The sequence below is a fragment of the Lotus japonicus genome, chromosome 1, assembly GCF_012489685.1.
Source record: "Lotus japonicus ecotype B-129 chromosome 1, LjGifu_v1.2".
Taxonomy (NCBI): Eukaryota; Viridiplantae; Streptophyta; class Magnoliopsida; order Fabales; family Fabaceae; genus Lotus; species Lotus japonicus.
In genome coordinates this window covers 129,753,214-129,772,589 of record NC_080041.1, presented here as the reverse complement: position 1 = coordinate 129,772,589, position 19,376 = coordinate 129,753,214, and the positions used below count along the sequence as shown (strand labels likewise).

Below are 19,376 nucleotides of genomic sequence, written 5' to 3'. Positions count from 1 at the left end.
TGGCAAGTATCTTTGATTCGTCAATAATGACAATACTTGTGATCATCGTAACATTAGCTAAGGTGTAGAAAGTACATTATAATTACTGATAGATCTTTCCTTGTTTCTTGTGACAATGGAACAAATTGTGAAGATCACAATGGATATGTGTTTTTTATGCTTGATGGTTTTGGGCTGGGATCTGATTACGCAAATTCAAGGCCCACAATGCTGCCTAGTGGTTTGGTAATATAGGGGATGACTCATTTCACTATCCATTTCATTTTTCATTAAGTGCGTTTTTGTTACTTTTTATAAAGAAAAAATGCTTAAGATGTGTAATTTTCTTATTTTTATAGTTTTTGATTAGTAATTGATTTGACGGCCTAAATTATGTATAAAATTGTTTGTATGTCCCAGAAAACCCTGTTCTAACTAGACACTATATGCTATGTAATTTACAATATAGTGCTTATTAAGATAGGGATATCTCTCTTTGTCACACAATATAATACTGATAATTTACAATATAGTGCTTATTAGTCTATTTGCACCACCTAGATGCTCTGTGCTTCAAAAATTGTGTATAACATGCCTGACTGTATATGCTAATGGCAGCAAGTTAGGAACTTCCTCCAACATGAACGGCTGCATCTTTCCTGCAAGTATTAAAAATATATCGTAAGTTATTGTGTTTACCAAACACCACATAATGTGATCATATGCAGAAGTTTAATTAAAATAATGCTATAGTTTGGTGTTTTTACCTGTCGATTATTCCTAAGAGTCAGATAAAGATATAATAGCCGCTATTGTGACTAAATGATTACATATATACAAAAAGATTCCAACAGCTAAGAATATGCTTGGAAAGTTTTTTTTTTTCTTTTGGCTGGAAACATAGAATTGAATCAATGAAATGATTCTACATCTATACCCATAAACTTAAAGAAATGTTTGTTTTCATATATGCAAGTGTTACAATTGATCCTTCATTGTCTGAATTAATTTTAGTGTTTTTGAAGGTTTCCTTTCAAAATTTATTCAAGCTCCAATTATGAGATGAACTATAACTTCTAGCTTTTATAGGTGACATAATCAATGGGAGAATTCACAGCATAACCCTAACAAATTACTTTTCTCATAAACAATAACATATCCCAAGTAATTGAAACCCTCTATGTTTGATTGATGTATTTGTATACACACACTCATCCAAATTTAGGGTCTCATTACCCTCTGTCATTTAGAAATAATCTTAATAAAATTATAATTGTCAAACCTATACATTTTCTTCTTTAATATGTCACATTATTATTAGTTAGATTGAGAATAAGACACTAAATGGGATAGAATAAATCATTTCATTCAAAATTAAATCATTTTAAAATCAATTTTATTCACAATTAGTTCATAACCCTAACCTGTTTGCATTGTCAGAAAACAACCTAAAGCACGTCACCGTAAAAACTACACTTTAATACTTCTCCTATAAATAAAAATTTGATGAACATAAAAACTGTGCACATCACTATTTGACACTTACATTTATGGCAGCTTTAGGCTACCAAAAAGTATACTAGCAGTCTAAAATCGTCACAAAAGTGAGGTGTTCCATAGTCATCTGTTTTATTGTCTACCAATAATCTTTGCTTCTCCTATAACTATAAGTGATTCTAGGATTAGTAAATGCAGAACCAAACAAACTTTTAAAACATAAAAACCACTAATTTAATTGAACTTACTGACTCTGGTTTGGTGATTATATGATCTTCATGAGACCATTTGGCTAAGCTCTCCTTAGAATTCTTCATTACTTCCATATGCCTTGATTCCCCATAATCACTAACAAGCCCTCCTTTGAAAAATGCTTCATGCAGCTTATTCAGATGCTGATGCGAATTACATGAACTATTGCTTGACCATTTCACAACATCATATGATTCTTCAGCTCGTTCAACAATGCTCTCTGGCACAACAAATTCAGTTCCTTCTTTTGGCACCTGGCTTCTGTGATCATAGGTTGAATTTGAATACGACTTCGTCAAATCGATTGAAAAATACGATTCACCAAATTGGTTACTTTGTGATGGAGTAGGAGGACTAGCAAAATCAGAGAGTGGAACCAATTTATCACGAAGTGGAGTTTTTTCTTCAAAATTTGCCAAAGCAAAAACAGGGCTTTCCTCTGTTTCTTGAAAAACAGAGCTTTGTTCTGTTTCTTGTAATTCAAGTTCAACAACCTTCATGATGTTGCCACTGCTCATGTTACGATTTTTTCTTTGATTGTAAAATTTCTTATCCCATGCTCCAGTGATTCCATTGTCAAATTGGGTTCTGCTGATTCCCCCGCCAACCTGCTCTGCCACCAAACGCATGATCTTATAGTTATCCATGTGGTGTTCTAAGTTATCAACGGCACAAGCTATGTGAATGTCGAATTCACACATGCTGCACCTGTAGAGCCACCCACTGAAACTGGGTTTGTTGCAGAAATCACAATAGAAGTCATAGGGTGGTAAGAATTCAAGCTTGATTTTGTGAGGGTGGTGTTTGATTGCAAGAGACAGAGGAAGTAATAAACAGAGAGGGTGGAAGAAGATGGTGCATTCAGCACAGTGGTAGGTGAGGCCTGTGGCATGATTCTTACACGCGAAGCAGGTGTTGAGTGATGGTAATGATGGAGGTGCGAGGAAGAGGAGAAGGTCGTGGGTTGGATGAGAAGGGTGGTTTGTGATGAAGGGCATGTTGTAGCAGACAGAGTGAAGAGAGAAGTTGCAGGTTTTGGTTTTGCTGCAGCGGTAATAGTCGTTGTCGTTGGTGGTGACTCTTAGTTTGCAGCCTGAGCATGTTGTTGGGTTTGATGTGGTGGAGGGTGCGGTGGTGTGTTCCAAAGGGTGTGGGTGGCTGAAGTGAGAAACAGAACTTTGGTTCTTCTGTGCTGATGCCATTTCTGTTTTTGTGAACAAATTTGAACTTGTAAACCTCTCATCTGAACATATATATTGATGTTATTTTTTTTTTTTTACTTTGTTGGGTGGAATCGGAAAGGGGGTTGGATTTGTCACCTCACTCATTAGAAATGTCACCTCATTTAAACACTTTCGGGAACTTAATTCCTGAAATATTTCGGAAATTGAGTTCTCAAAGTATTTTCACACTTTAAAGTGGGGTGTTACATTGTATTTTGCATTACTTAGAATTTAAATCCCGAATTAATTTAGAATATAAAATCTCAAAATAATTTGGAAATTAAAAAACAGAATTTGTGGGGTGGGAAATCTAGTTGTTGAAATCTAATTCCCATGGGAAAGCTAGCTGTAAAAGTTTTGTTCACGCTCCATAACATGAAAATTGAGTGAATTTTTTTTTACATTGCAATATAAATTACACTTAAATGTTCTAGGATTGTCCTTTGAACATTTCTCTCTTCACTTCATATTGACCTCACATCGCTTGCCATTTGATTGAAAATTGAGTAGAGATAAAAGAGATAAGACAAAAAATATGTAATAGGTGATATAATTGAATGAAAAAAAAGAGATAAACAAAAAGTAAAAGTGGAAATGAAGTAAAAAATGATGAGTGTGAACAAAGTTGTTATCACCGCAAATTTTGTTATCTTTTGATGGTTTTCTGAGTTGTTTAAACAACGAATGTTAGAGAGTCCAGGACACGAGGCTGATTTCATAGTTTATGCAGAATTTGATGTTTTATTGGTGGGTCGGTCTAAACCACTTATGAGAATGATTTAATTTAAATCTTTGTGTTTGGGTATGTGATTTTGTTCGGGTTTCATTTTCTTGAACCCAATATTCAAACTGACCTCATCAAATTTTCCCTTTCAGAATCCAATTCAATCCATAAGCCCAGTCCAATCCTGTTGTTTTCATCAAATTTTCCCTTTCACTTCTCTTATTTTCTCTCACTTTTCTCCATATTTATGTTTTGTTTCCATTCCATTTCCACTCAAAACAAAGTGTCCACTGTCAATTAAACTTTTTCCTTGTTTATTTGTAGAACCAAGGAATAAGGTTTGGCGGGAATTGTGGGGAGTGCGTGGTGACCAAAGGAGCTACATTTTAGCAGTTCTTTACAGACAAAGATTCCCTCTCACATATTAGCCGGCGCATGCTCTTTAACTGATATTCACTATGCTAACAGCGTTTTCTTTTTTCAACATTTTCACTAAATTGGAAATATCAGTGTCTTTTTTTCTTTTCCTTATGTTACTGCAGAAAGCAGCAACTAAAAATAAAAGAGATAAAGAAAGACAATGAACAATTGTTCAACTAAGCTGTATCAAGACAAGAAGTTGCTGGCATAGTGGCATGAATTGATTAATCATGTATTGGCACTGGTACAGACCTATCTATCCTTGACATTCTCATCAATAATTTTGTAACAGCACTAGCCAGTAGCCACAATGTAAAACTGTGGTAGTAAGAGAGTGGACTCTCATTATGATGAAGGATTGCTTGAGTTGTTCATTTTAGCATTTGGTACCTTCCAAACCTTAAGAGTACATCATATACATGTTTATAAAGGATATACCAAAAGGTATGAGCATATCTTACAGAATGCAGTATCCTAATTCAGTGGTCAAAGAATATAAATCTTACCTTCCTTTAGTAAGAAAATGTCCTTTTTCTCAATTGGTTAAACAAGAAAGAGCATATCCATTTATATCACCTTTAATGTCTTGACTATGAAGTAAACTTTATAATAAACGAAATACTCAAGAATCAAAAGACCCTGAGGGGAGGACTAATTTACTAACATTTGCCTATAAAAAAAAAACTCAAGAATCAAGAATCAAAAGAGGCAGAGATAGATGGAGAGTATTAAACATTTCAGCCATATCCACCCACTGCAGTTAAAGGAGGATCATCAAAACGATGTTGAGCAAGTCTTTTGCTCAGGTTGTGAAAAACCAATTTCAGGTCCTGTCTTCTGCTGCAACCAGTGCAACTATGTTCTTCACAAATCATGTGCAGAACTTCCAAACAAGAAGAAACATCCATTTCACCCTGAACATCACCTTACACTCCTTTCAACTCCCCCTTACGAAGGAATCTGCATATGCGATGCTTGCAGAGGTATCTTCAACAAGTTCGTCTACCATTGTTCTCTTTGCAAATTTGACCTTGACATAGCATGTGCTTCTCAGTGGAACCCTGATGATGGCCACAAGCATGCCTTTATCTCCTTGTGGAATCCAACATCACCATTTGTTTGTTACGCTTGTGGCGAGAAAGCAAGCGAGATCCTCTCGTGTGTTTGCTCCATTTGCCAGATTTGGGTTCATTCTAGCTGCGCTGATTATTGGGATACCACGACAAAAAAAGATGAAGTAGATACAGAATCTGATCAATCCCAAGATATTGATTTCAGTTTATTTTGTCATGAACATTTGTTAAGGTTCGTGGAGGAACAGAGTTTGCAAAATGTTGATGATAAAATTAAACTCTGTGATGGGTGTATCCAACCCATTATTACCTCATCACCTTTCTTTTCTTGTTCTGAAAATTGTGGATTTGTTCTTCACCAAAGTTGTGCTGAGTTGCCTAAAACGAAGAAACACCCTTTTCACATACACCATTTGAGTCTTCTCCCCAAGGCACCTCCATATGATGGCGTTTTTAGGTGTGATGGATGTAGAGGGCTGAGCAATGGCTTTGTGTATCGCTGTGATGAGTGTCAATTCGACCTTGATGTTTGTTGCGGTTCTCTAAAGGACACAATTGAACATGAAAGTCACAATCACCCTCTTCACTTAGAGAAGACGGGCGCTCCCAGAATATGCAAAGGTTGTCACCTTCAGTCTAATCATGTCTATGTGTGTCATGTTTGTGAAGATTTCGCTATTGATTGTGGATGCGCTACTCTGCCGAATAAGGCATGGCACGTGTTTGGCAAACATCCTCTGAAGCTAACATGTTTTGCTGGAACTGATTTGAGGGGAAATGAATGTGGAATTTGCAGTGAGAAAATGTCATTGGAGCAATGGTTCTATTTCTGTGATGATTGTGACTTTGCTGCTCATACTCATTGTGTTGTTGGCAAGTGTTGGCGTGTGAAGTTTGGAGGAACTTTCAAATATGATACTCACTCCCACCCTCTGGCTTTGGTGGAAGAAACTAGGAAGAACACTGCATGTGAAGCCTGTGATGAACAATGCAATGGATTGGCACTTGAATGTGGGCAATGCAAAAGCTACTACCACAGAGAAGGGAAGTGTTTCTGGGAACAGTTCAAAGAGAGTGCAAAGTATTTTGCATTCTCGGGAACCATGTTGCGGTACAGGTATGCAGCAAATGTATTTGCTGCCACTCCCAATGTAACCACCAAGGGAGAGACTAAACATAGAAAATAATGGCTAAATTTATTTGAAATATTTCTAAAACTTGTCTATATATTAATGAAAAAAATCATGTAAGGAAGCATATAAACAATAATATGTGTTTACCAAAAAAATAAACAATAATATGTTAACAAGTAACCGAACTGATTAATTTTGGCAAGAAAAAAGTACCGCTCACATAAAAAATCATGTTCCTATCCCTTGACGATTAATAAACAATGATATTGACGTGTATACAATCCTCAAGAATAACATTAGCATAAAACTTGTCAAGATAATCTCATGCTTCATCAGTTTGCACAGTTAGGTCCTGCACGCCCAACTCGTGGTATAGACCATGCACAAACTCTAGTATTGGGCGATCATCTACCCCTTTCTTTACCTGCCAGCAAAATCCACTAAAAGTAAGCATTTACACAAGCTACTCAGTACTAAATGGTAGGATAGAAAGCATGCCATACTAACATAATAACAAATTGAAAAAGGAATTCAGGTCCCTACTCCCTTCACAAAAGATAAACATTTCACTTGGGAGCGCACTAGTAAAAGTGCGAAGGATTGTCTCAGCAGATATATATTTCAAGGGATGTCCTGTCCATAGACATGAGTTTGGAACAACAGCTTAATTGCTTTTGTTGCTTTTGTCAATAAACACTTATCATATAATCGCTCATTCATAAGTTTATTAGAAATGCTTATTGAAATAAACTCAGAATTTATTGATAGTTAAGCGATTATTCATAAGCTTACCTAGGAAGCTTATCAAAATAAACTCAAAACAGATAATAAGTAGATTATAAGTTGTTTTTACAAGTTTAACAAAACACCTGCTAAAATGCTTATATTATAAAATAAGCTCTTCCAAACTGCAACCTAATAACTAGTCAAGTTTCAGTTTTTGCTACTACTAGTAACACCCTCTAGTGGCAAAGGAAACAATGAATATTAAATTACCTGTATCAATAGTGAACCAACCACATGACCCGGCACCAATTCCCAGAAACGCGCCTGGGAGACTTCCATTACATCTTCTAGCGCAGAAATCTGAACAAAATATAATATATTAACATTGGACCTGTGATAAAAACACTTACTTGCCAAAACATTGTGATGCTATAACAACTTTTAGTTTATTAAACCAGGAATTTCAAAATAAGTGTACATGCAAGTAGGTGGTGACTGGTAAGTGCATTATGTAGCTTCCCCAACAATTTTACAACACTTCTAAACACATTAAATTAGAACAGCTTCAGTGTAATATTGTTTTGTAGAACCTCCACATTATCTATAAATATGACAAAGGTGTGTTTTTAGAAAATTTGAAAGAAAAAAATTACTTTAGTTCATCAATAACCCATTGTATTAATACACTGTTAATCTTTTCTGCATAAAATGTGCCAGTTCCTAACAAATTGTAAACTGTAAAGTAAGTGTTAGTATCCCCAAGCAAAACGAGGTAAAGCACATTTTAACCAAGAAAAAGAAATTACCTGTCTCAAGCATTTGTTTAAAGCAGTAGTTGGGATGCTAGGAGGTGCCATTTGGAGCAAGATACCACCAGTAGCCCTAAAGAGAGGCACGGCAAGCATAAAAACTGCTACGGAAACAAGTCCCAAACACAAGACCTCTGCATTCTGAACCCTATAAAAAGGGAAACAGAAATAAGTCAAATTACAATAGCTGAAGAAATACCAGGTTAGGAGACTGTCAATTTCTTTTCTTTTCTTTTTTTTCCGTTAAGCTTTTTATTTTCCATATCTTTCAAGAATATAAAGACAGTAAATGAAACGATATTTACCCAATTGACAATAACCAGGATGCCATTATCAGACCTGCGCTGAGAAACCATAAAAGTATATAAGCTTCCTATGAATTTGTGCTTAGGAAAGGAAATGCATTAGCATTGAAAGGGTGATGATTTATTAATATCATACACAATGCACAATAACATACATAAAGATAAAGCCAAGCATATCTACCTGCGAATGGAATCTGCCAGGACGTGTAGGAAAACAGAGTGGTGATTCATGTCTTCTGCGTTTCTGTAAGCTGCACGATAAATTCCAGAAGAAACAGATAATATTTATCACAGGTCTAGGGTGAAAAGGAACCATCCCATTCAAAATGGGGAAAACGAATAAACCAAGTGAATCATAAACATCTAAAAAATACTAACCAAGATTAATCCTCGCATAGTTCCTGAAGAACCACACACCAATGAGATTCACAAATAAATTGGTCACTGCAGAAACAATCAAGTAATGCCTGCAAGAAGAACACGGTCAGAAGCAATAAAACAAAGAAAAAACTTCAAGGATGAAATTATTAGAATGAAAAACATAATTCAGGCAAACACCCCCCTAACCATGATGAAAGAAACAAAAAAGTACAGGTGGAGTCAGCCGCAAGATCTAGAAATCATACACGTAAAGATACCCAAGTCTAGAAATCACTCATTGAAAAATTCAGCCATTTGATATGGGAATCCTAAAGCGTGGTATTTAGCCGTGTATTTTTATGGGCTTTAGTTTTTGTGATTTTCCAGATTTTTTTTCCTTTCTGGATTATTTAAGTTTTTATTTATGTTCATTAGTGGATGGTCATTTAACTTGGGCCATAAGTAGTGAACTATTTGGTCAAAGTTTGACTTGATACAACAAGCCATCAAAAGAAAATATTTTGCGGTGATTCATCTCGTCTTCTTGGGTGTGATACTTACGAACCTAAGGCATGCCTAGGTTATGTTGCTGCATATTTTGCATCTTCTATCATTAGCTTTTTAAATTTATCAACAACAAAGACTAGCGTCTTTGGTAGAAAGCGCTAAACCTCACCCAATCGACCCCAATTATTCCTTGCTTGAATTTGCCATTAAACCATCAAAATCAAATCCTAATCTGGCATGTATTATTAACAGCCCTATAAAAGACATTGACTGACCTTTAGCACACATCATAATGAACGCAAACCAGTCATGTCCCAATATATCCCACATCAGCTACCAATTCATTTAAACAATAACCTTGGTTCTCTCAAGAAAACCCTCACTTTGATATGTTAAATACTATCCCTTCTCATTTGCTGTACCAAAATAGGTAAATAAATACACTATTATACAGTCAAGAGATCCCACAACTGGCTTAATGTAGATGGACATCGTTTTCCTTCACTTATCAATAATGTATTTTAGTTTGAACCATAAACACACTGCAATTGAATAGATAAGAGAAATCATACATATGGATAAACAACCAATCAAATACCAAATAGATCAATTCCGATGTTGACTACTACAATCCTTACAAACCATCTTCTGTGTAAAATACTTAATTAGAAGTAATAAACACAGACAATTGTTGTGACTACAAACTTACTTGTGCTCTGATTCATCTTGTATGAATGCATGAAGTGCCTCAACTGCTAGGGAGAATGACATAAACAAAAGAAACAGCTGTCTACACAAGCAGCAGAAAAGGAAAATCCAACACGTTAGCGTATTCAATGTAATGTACCAAACGAGACTGATGAAAATGAATATGTGATATATCATATACCAAACAGGAGAGAAAGAATAAAAGTAGTTTTCCAGTTTACTTAAAACAGTCACATCACACCAAATTTTTACTCCTATACAAGTGATCACTTAAAGGCAAATCAAACATCAGGATTACAAACTGCACTGCCCAAGTAAAGTGATAGCTAATAGCAAGTCAAATCAGTATTACACATCAATTCTTCATTTTTTCCCATTTATCACGCCATACCATACAACTTGTTATGAGATAAATCCCTCAACAAAAGTACATGAAATTTTAAGCGAATAGCAATTTCTAAATAAATATGAAAAAACTATTTTATGGATATTTTAGCAAGGGCTAAATATTACACGTCAACTTGTCAAGCCTATTAAACCTCATAAAAAAATCAGAAGACCTGATTTAAGACCATCAGGCCAATACCAATTATCTCTATAGCTTTAGATGACCATGCCATTTTAGTTTTATATGCAAGCCCCATTCTTTAACTTGTTGACAGCATCAGGCAACCAATTCAGTATGATAGAAAGTAACATCTATAGCGGTAAAGGAGATGTGGTATACTTACGGCATTTGTAAATGCAGACAAAACTTCTAGCCTTTTATACCTGCAATTAAAGTGCCTCAGTCAAAACTATAAACAGGATTGAACTGATTAAACAGACAGTGAACAATAATTTAAATAATACATTCACACACACACAAACACAAGGTGTGAGTTTAAACATGTGTGCATCTGAGTGCAACTTCATTAAAAAAAATCTTATTTTTCTTGTTTAATAATATTTCAGAACTGCGACTCTTAATCTTATATAGAAGTATAGAAATACCCCCCCCCCCCCCCATTATAAAATTTAGAAGAACTATTTCATGCAGGAAAGTTATACATGGGCATATAAGCCAAAGGCAGGATTTCATGGTTTGCCAAACTCGGCAATGACGGGGTAAAAAACTAACAAGTGCCCTTTAGCAAGTGTGAAAACTAATATTTTCTATAGAAGATGCAACTTTGTCATCTTATGAATTCTACAACTTGAATGTATGATATAACAGTAGTGCTGTATAGGAACATTTTCCTTGAGCACTTATAATAATGGTAACAGTTATAGGGCTAATTTCCAGAAACAAAATAGCAAAGCACATGATTTTCCTATATGCTTCAGACATCAAATTTCAGTTACAGAGTAAAACTGCATCATTTAATTAGGCATGAAACTACAAATGCTCCTGCATTGTTAAATACAATAATATACTTCAAACAAAAATCTCACCCATAAGTATAATCTCGATCAGCTCTGTTCCTAGATGCACCCATAACAAATAATGAAAAGGTGAGAAGACCACATCCAAAAGTCAAGTGAACTGCATCAGACACCAAACCTGAAAAAGAATAGGTAATAGACTGAAAATTCAGAAGAAATTCAATATAAAAACCAGTAGACATAGCTGGTTCTATTTTGAAAAATTGATTATTTTTACCAAAGGGAAATCAGTGTTTAGGGTTTAAACTCATTCATTTTACAACATTTTTACATCATGTAAATCTGAAAGTGACTGGAATTTTCAAATTTCTCCTACCCCTACAACATTTTCTCCTTACAACATATTTACATCATGAAGAGACATGTTACAAACATCTTAGCCTACAAAAAATCACCACTCTTTTTCATGATTAATCACCAACAGATAATAGCAAAACTAAAACTACAATTCAGTTGAGTTCAATGTTCAATCATATATACTCACCTACACGACCGGTGAAGAGACCAATAAGCAACTCAGCAGTGGAGTACGCAACATTGAGCGAGATCAACAAAAACAATCTCTTCATATACCTATGGCCAGACCTAACACTTCCAAAGATGGCGAAAACAAACGACGATTTTGGGACCAACCCAGAAGTTTTTTCGTCAATCCATGACTCATAGTGATGGTGGTGCACCCCAGAGGGGATGTCAATGCTGGAATCGGTTCGGGAAAGGAAGGGCCTCAGGGTGGAATCGGAAGAGGGAATCGTCGTCGTCGGCGTGCGAGGTGGTGGTTGCTGTTGGAACGAAGGTTGCCGCGAAAACGCGAACCTCCGATCGCTGCCGCCGAAGCCGAAATCGCCGTTGAGAGAACTAAGAGGTTCTCTGGCTTCTTCCATCTGAAAAAGAAGAAGGAAATTGGGGATGTGAGGTTTTAGGTTTGGAGAAAGAAAAGAGAGAAACGCAGGCTCAGTGAATGAAAAGGGGTTTTGTGACTCGAGCTGAAACCTCCACAGTTTGAGGATGTGCCAGAACCGTGATGGCGAATCCTGCAGCCAAGTCAAAGTGGACTCGTAGATAATGAAGGCGGCGAGTGGGTCTCAACTGGTGACACAGAATTATGTAGACAGTGACAAGTCCCACATTGCTAAAATGTGAGTTAATCTTGTTCTCCTTCTAGTATAAAACCTAGTGCAAGGTTTTGTAATGTACACAACATATATACATTGACCATAGTCGTTTGTATTTTGTAATAAAAAAAAACCATATGATGAATTTGGTCACTTTCTCACGACGGTCGTCTGAGATTTACTTTGATGTAATGATCCAATTTTCTGATGGTTTCATCTTTATGATTTTTTTTTTCATGTGTCAAAACATTTTTAAAATAAGCTTTCTGTTTGCTTGAATTTGTTTTCAACTGTAAAAAAATTTGATTATTGCTATTTATAAATTGGCAGAAAGATAGGCTTATTTTATCAATATGGGTTGTTTTTGCCATGTAAGTAGCTGATGTGGCCTGGTTTTTGGGAGGCTCCTGCATGGGGTGCCTCCTTCACACCAGATATGTTGATTGAGTGGTTGGTGTAGCGGTGACCTCCTGGTTCTAGGTGCCTCCTACACATGTTACCATCACCATAATTATGACGTTGAATAAACTAGTTTGGGTAGGTGGTGGTAGAAAGGGACTCCTGCAAAATAGAGGCGTATTATACGAAGTGTGTTAGAGGGATAAAGAAAGGCTCCTCACATGAGGAGACTCCTAAAGCATCGTACAATGTATTGTCTCGTTATCGCGACAACAGACAACTACAAAGGAGTCTCTCAATTTGGGGAGACTTTCTTGCAAACTTAAGTCTCTCAATTTGATGAGACCCCCTTAAGGCTCCTCAAATGATGTGGATTGATTGAACTCAAGGAGGCGCCTCAAGGAGCCTCTTGAAGACTAGGCCCCCCATATTGATAAATATTTTTCAGAGTACACTTTTTTCGTAATTTTTAATAGTTTTGTTTTATTTAAAAAAAAACAAAAAGATACGCATCCATACTTGTGAAGTGTATACTAACAATGGAATACGTACCGGTGATCCAAGAATTTCATCAATCCAAAATTTGGTACGAAACTTGAGTTAAGGTGAAACATTACCAAGTTCTCATAATTCAAAAAGGGTCTTCTTGAGTTAAAGATGATCCAAGTTATATAACCATATTGCACCAAGCAGGTTATCGTAGCAACTTCCTAGTGTGAGACTTGGTTTCAGAATATAAGAAAAAAATCCAATAAGAATTTCCTTTAATGTTCATGTTTACAATTTCAACAAAGGTCACTAAACAAGTGTCAGTCATTCTTCTACAGTAGCATCTGCCTATCAATCTGATATGGAAGATCCATCTAAGATCTGGAGATCATGAATTGGATCAAGCACCAATAGTCTAATGTGTGTTTCTTGAACGAAACGCAGATATCTTTCTTTCTTGTAAGTCAGAAACACTCAAGAAGCAGACGATACAGGAATCTACAGACCCACGTAACTAAGATTTCTTCTAGTTCCAATGTTCAGATATCCAGACTCTACTGCAGCCAGCAAAATGTTTGAAAAGATCATGATTATGGGTGTATTGTTAGTGAATCATGATGGAAAATCAATGAGTAACATGATTACAGAATTCTCTCAGGTCTTTCGAGATGATAATAAGATGACAAAAGATTTGCTCTCATTGAAACGCACAACACACACATGCATATATATGTATGCTATATGCTGAGGGGAACTAACCTGCTTACCCATGGGTCATGTGTGCATATGATAATCCAGTGTGTAGGCATTAATATCAGAAGGACTTGTACCCGGCCTAAACAAAATTGAAAACCAAACGTCAGCAAGAATAAAAGGTATAGACAGCCAAGTATCAGAAATATTCAATAAAACAAGTTAAAAAAGCCTAGTACAGAGAACAGTTAACAGAAGTGAGTGTAGCATCTCTAAGCATACAAGATCCAGTTCACAAGAAAATTCATTGATTTCATCGGTTTCCATTTCCGCAAAAAGTATGATAGCTGCAATCAAAGACTTAAATAATGTCAAATCGCGATCATGGACCATCGCGGTGAGCCAAAAATCCGCTATTTAGCGGCGAATAGCGAGAATAGCACGCTATAGTGGGCAATAGCGGCGTCGCGATTAGCCAAAAATCCGCTACGCTATAGCGGCGTAGCGCCGCTATAGCCGCTATTTGATAACACTGAAATAAAGAGAAACTGTTTTTTCAATCCTAATTAGTTTATGTATCATGCATTTTGCTAACATTTATACCAGGAGTCCAGGACAGACTGAACCTCAACAGTCATACTCATGAGCTAGGTAGCCAACCCAACCCGGCCAGAAGGTTTCTGTCCTAAACGAAATTAAATAAACTCTTTCTTTCAAAAAAAGAATATTATTTTCCTTCCTTCAAGCCAGACAATAAATACTACATGAAAATATCCTGAGGAAGAAATACCTTTTCATAATAGTTCCATAGTGGAATTTGGGTTTTCCAGCCTTAATATCCTCAACATACTGTAGTCATGAGAAACAACATAAGATACAGTACGAGTAGGCAACATAATAAAACCCAAAGCCAGAATGTTCATACATCTGAATCATACCAAACTTAAGGTAACCACCATTGATGAAAAGGATAGAGAATTAAAAGGTAGATCATCAAGTGGAAAAAGTTGGCATTCTGATGATTCTGGACCAGGTGAAAAATCGGGCTTCTTCAGCTTTGCTAAGAATATCATGTAAGTCTGCCCCAAACATGCCACAATCAATATCAAAATTCTTTACCTAGTCAAGAGGACCAACAAAAAATAAAGAATAAATAAATCAAAGCTTCATCCTCACTTGGCCAATTAAAGGAATATCCAATTGGGCAAAGGGAGAAATTACTTCTACATCTGCATTTGCTTCCTCCCTTGTTTCCCTGATGGCACCCTCCACAGCTGACTCTCCAATTTCCAAATAACCAGCAGGAAGCGTCCTTGTTGACACCAAATTATGAAATTAACATAGCTCACAGACAAAAAGAGACACAATATTCAACATTATAATGAATTTATATCTAGGCGTTATAAATAGTTATGGGAAAGGAACATAATATGTACACAATCAGATACAACGAAAATAGGCAGTTCAATAAAAAATTCATTCCTACCAAAGGCCATGAGATGGTTGAATATTCCTCTTGCAAAGGAGGACCTTGTTATCATGTTCGATAAGGCAACCAACTACCTACTTTGCCAGCCAAAATAATGTCATATCAAGAAAAAAGCAATTAGTCTCATGAAATGAATGAAAAGAATGAGTGCTAAGAGAAACAGCATACAACAATTACAGAATTCTTTCTTGACAAGTCAGAGACTACATCTAAAACCATAAAAAGGTCATCCTGATCGTTATCTATTTCACATTATCATTAACTGTTTTTTGAAAAGAAGAATTCCTTCATAGAACGAGAGACTTAGGCAAACCACTTTGAAGCATTTCATATACATATACCTCAACCTCCATATCTATTTCAGACTTTCAGTATTATTTATTCACAAACTAAATTTATAAAATCCTAAACCTGATAAAATTAATCTGTTTCCTCAAATCATTGACTGCTTGGAAAATCCTAATTACTGTGTCATAAACCAACAAAGAAAATCTTTCAAATCTTGGATTGAAGTTTAGAAAATCCCCGAAGCTTGACTATTCTCCAGCCACTTACAGCTGGAGCCTCAACCTCCTTGAGAAAACTTCAACAGCAATCAATTTCATTGTTTTCATAAAATGGTTTATGAAACCAGGTTTAGGTAATGATTTCTAATACATAAAATAACCTTTAGATTGATTAGAGCTGTAGCACAGTGAGGTCCTCACCCCAATTTAGTGAATACAAAACCAGGTCTCAAAACACTTCAGCAAATGATAATATATGAAAGACCATGTGAAACCAATTTTGCAGTATTAAAAATGAATAATTTTCTTCATGCTTAGCTGTCAGAGTACGTTTGAAAGAGCACATTTTGAAGTGAAACACATTAAAAGAAGCAATATTGTTTTTTTAAGAGTACGTTTGAAAGAGTTTATTTAAACATAACTTATAGCATAAGCATTTGGATCGGGATTCTCTCATGTGAATATTTCACATGACACTGTCATGTTCAGGTTTTGTGGCTTCTCTTCACCTATTAAATAGATGGGATCCTTTCAAGAAATATGAAGTGAGAGATAGACACAAAGTTTCACACAACACTCTCATGTGGCATGAGAAAATCGTAATTGCAAGCACTCAAGTATGTGTTTGGTTAAACATACCGAAATAGTTTATGACATACTTATATCTATAGTGTATTTTAATAAACTTCTCAAATAAACTTATGAATGTTTTATGTCATAAGTACTTGATGAAGTTGCTTACTCAAACACACCATACACACTTATGCAAGTGTTTGACTAAGCTTATGAAAATCACTTATGACCTGCCTATCGGCTCTTTTGAGCTTATTTTCATAAATTACACATATGAGCTTTTGAACAAAAGTTAATATCTAGCTACTCTGAGCTTAATTCAATAAGATAATCAAATAAGCTTATAAATATAAGCGATAATGTGACAAGTGCTTATTGCTATATATACCAGAAGCTAATATATACATTGAATTCATAGCCACCCTAAATCAACTCATGCACGTTGAAACAAATAACCTAGTTACCATTTTGGGATTCTGATAGGCAATCCTGCCACAAACAGTACAAATAGCTCTGAATTTCTCTTCCCCGTCAGGTATATCATGCTTGGTCGAACCACCACACCACTGACAGAACTTGATGCTTCGAACATTTGCCTACATTGCCAAGACAGTGAGTGAACTAACAATTTAGGACTAAGATTGTGATGTTGAATTGCAACACAAAATTTGAACACTCACAGGAACAGCGGCGGAAGAGGAAGAAGAAGAAGAAGCACGAAACGGTGCGAATCGAGGAGTGACGGCGGCGTTGAGAAAAGGGTTGTGGTTGTTGTTAGGGAATTGTGGGAATAGAGAGAGTGATGAGGAGATTGAAATGGAGGTGAGAGGTTTCCAACTCCAGCGATATAGCTGAAACTGTAAAGCTTTGACCATCATATTTTCTTCTTCAATTCGAACAATTTCAAATTGGAACACACCACGCTGAATCGGCGACAGCTTCTGAGAATTGAAGAATCAAAAAATTCCTACGCTCCCTTCTCTTCTGTTCTCTATGTTTTTCTTTGAATCCAAAAGGTTTACAAGACAGTAGTACAACTACAAATGTATTTCCGAAAAAAATAAAAGAGTGTGGTTGTTAAGGACTGAATTTGGTTGGTGCAGGGTGGAAATTATGAAATTAGTGCAGTTAATAAATCCAAAGAGTTGGATTACCTTTTAATTTCTTGGATTTTGAGTTAAATTTGTTCACATTGAAATTTAGTCATTGGATTTGGATGTTCATGTCAGGGATTTGATTTTGCTAATTATCGAACATCCTGAGTAGTCACTCAGTTTAGTAAAAAAAAAAACTCAGTTTGGTAAAAGAAAAACACTGATAAAATTGAGTTGAGAACTTAATAGATTTATGTTAGGTATATTAATGAAAAATACCATCGAATGTAGTGAAATTTTAGAACTAATTATGCTAACAAGAACGCAAGGGCGGATCCAGACCTTATATATCATTGTGATTAAACATAAAAAAAATTATAGACTAAAATATATTGAAAATATTTTTTTTTTCAAAAAAGAGAAATATTATAGATAAAATCATGAGAGGAAGTTTCTCATGGAAATAGAAGAGTTTACCGTCCAAGAGTGATTGGATGGCAAACACCCTCTGTCACAAAGTGATCTCCCCCGTATTTAGAGACATTCTTAAACAAAAAATATGACGAACAAAATGCTAGTTCTTTAGATTCATTATAATCAATCCAAACATACAAATCAAACTAATTTTTGCAAAATCTACGTTTTTTTATTACCTTGTTCAGTCTAAGGGTACACAAAATTGTGAGGTGTGAATACCCAATTTTATCATACCTTTAATGAAATTAATTTAATATAACTTGTATATCAAAAATATAAAAATCAGCGCTCAAAATTATATTAAATAGAGGGGGGTTTAGGTGGTAGAGAGGTTCAGAAAGAGAGAAAACTCACTCGTGAGTTGTGGTTCAAGTTGTGGTTCAAACTAAGTCGTACCAAGTTGAGTGAGAGTTTCACCCTCGTTTGAGTTCGTTTGCGCCAAAGGGAGCAAGTAGGAGGAGAGGAGTAGCAGTAGCAAGCTAGCAAGGATTCATTTTTTGCATCATCCGGGTAACCCCTCTCCATTTTATGAATTTCATATCTCATTTATAGCTTTTTTTAATGTTATAAAACATCTCATTTAAATAAATTTTTTCTTAAAAACGGTTTTTAAAAATTAAAAGCTAAAAACATCCTTTTTTTATAAGCAAAAAGCAGCCTTACAATACAGAAAACTAAAACTACACTCAAACAAATTTTGTTGTATTAGGTAATATATAAGAAATAGAGATTTAAAAAATCTTGTGCAGTGTTTTTTATTATAGAAGGGCCTCAAAGCCCGACAAAAAGGAGCCAAACCCTTAGATACAAAAACTGTGACAAGAATCAAACAAGGAACAAAAGTGAAAGAAGGAAAAGTGTCATAAATTTCTAAGGGGGTTAAATTTCCCACCCACCATTGAATTTATCACTCCAACTAATTTTTTAAAACCCAAAATACTTTTTTTTCCGGAACACTTGAATGTTGAATTTTAGTTCTGGGATTTATTTCCTGGACGCTTCCGGTAAATAAATCCCAATAGGCTTATTTTACATCGTTGGAAGTCATGTTGATTACCATTCCGGTCCCGGAGGATTAGCTCAAGTGGTAAGAGCTATGAGACATAAGTGTTGGGGAGGGGAAGGTCCAGGGTTCGAATCCTGGAAGGGAAATTTGAAGGAATTTTCTAACTTACTAACAACTAACCACTAACTTTTGCCCATAAAAAAAAAATGGCTAAAAAGCATTTTTGGCCCCTGATGTTTCAAGTTTGTGCAAATTCTGCCCCTATCTATTTTTGTCGATGTTTCTACCCCTCATGTTTTCAAACAGTGCACCGTCGGTGCACTGTTTGAAAACATGAGGGGTAGACGGTGCACTGTTTGAAAACATGAGGGGTAGAAACATCGACAAAAATAGA

At 35.6% G+C, this 19,376-nt stretch overlaps 4 protein-coding genes and 1 non-coding gene across 9 annotated transcripts; 2 read left to right on the top strand and 3 right to left on the bottom strand.

The window, feature by feature from the left end:
• Window positions 1–448: 448 nt before the first annotated feature.
• LOC130730704 (uncharacterized) lies at window positions 449–3,244 on the bottom strand. Of its 2 annotated transcripts, none has more exons than XM_057582775.1 (2): window positions 1,729–3,244; window positions 449–638 (listed from the first exon to the last, which is right to left on the bottom strand). In XM_057582775.1, exons 1-2 carry the CDS (start codon window positions 2,928–2,930, stop codon window positions 602–604), a joined length of 1,239 nt encoding a protein of 412 aa, XP_057438758.1. In that variant the 5' UTR covers window positions 2,931–3,244; the 3' UTR covers window positions 449–601. The 2 variants fall into 2 exon arrangements, with proteins under 2 accessions (XP_057438758.1, XP_057438757.1); XM_057582774.1 differs by having other exon boundaries at window positions 1,725–3,241.
• Window positions 3,245–4,454: 1,210 nt separating this feature from the next.
• Window positions 4,455–6,355, top strand: LOC130725367 (uncharacterized). The gene has a single exon (XM_057576604.1). The coding sequence runs from the start codon at window positions 4,814–4,816 to the stop codon at window positions 6,353–6,355; it is 1,542 nt and encodes a 513-aa protein (XP_057432587.1). The 5' UTR covers window positions 4,455–4,813.
• Window positions 6,356–6,468: 113 nt separating this feature from the next.
• Window positions 6,469–12,302, bottom strand: LOC130730705 (metal tolerance protein C2). The gene is made up of 11 exons (XM_057582777.1): window positions 12,135–12,302; window positions 11,626–12,025; window positions 11,151–11,259; window positions 10,448–10,487; window positions 9,718–9,794; window positions 8,520–8,608; window positions 8,323–8,392; window positions 8,142–8,180; window positions 7,834–7,984; window positions 7,298–7,387; window positions 6,469–6,725 (listed from the first exon to the last, which is right to left on the bottom strand). The coding sequence occupies exons 2-11, from the start codon at window positions 12,023–12,025 to the stop codon at window positions 6,624–6,626; spliced, it is 1,167 nt and encodes a 388-aa protein (XP_057438760.1). The 5' UTR covers window positions 12,135–12,302; the 3' UTR covers window positions 6,469–6,623.
• An 84-nt stretch (window positions 12,303–12,386) lies between these two features.
• Window positions 12,387–12,469, top strand: LOC130734913 (small nucleolar RNA Z161/Z228). The gene has a single exon (XR_009018248.1). It is a non-coding gene; the product is annotated as a small nucleolar RNA Z161/Z228 (small nucleolar RNA).
• Window positions 12,470–13,391: 922 nt separating this feature from the next.
• On the bottom strand, window positions 13,392–17,494 carry LOC130730706 (nudix hydrolase 23, chloroplastic). 4 transcript variants are annotated; one of them, XM_057582780.1, is made up of 8 exons: window positions 17,086–17,492; window positions 16,870–17,001; window positions 15,324–15,400; window positions 15,014–15,149; window positions 14,776–14,916; window positions 14,628–14,686; window positions 13,904–13,979; window positions 13,392–13,698 (listed from the first exon to the last, which is right to left on the bottom strand). In XM_057582780.1, exons 1-7 carry the CDS (start codon window positions 17,281–17,283, stop codon window positions 13,919–13,921), a joined length of 804 nt encoding a protein of 267 aa, XP_057438763.1. In that variant the 5' UTR covers window positions 17,284–17,492; the 3' UTR covers window positions 13,392–13,698; window positions 13,904–13,918. The 4 variants fall into 4 exon arrangements, 3 of the variants coding, with proteins under 3 accessions (XP_057438763.1, XP_057438762.1, XP_057438761.1); XM_057582779.1 differs by having other exon boundaries at window positions 13,392–13,701; window positions 13,912–13,979; XM_057582778.1 differs by having other exon boundaries at window positions 13,392–13,701; window positions 17,086–17,491.
• Between the last annotated feature and the right edge of the window lie 1,882 nt (window positions 17,495–19,376).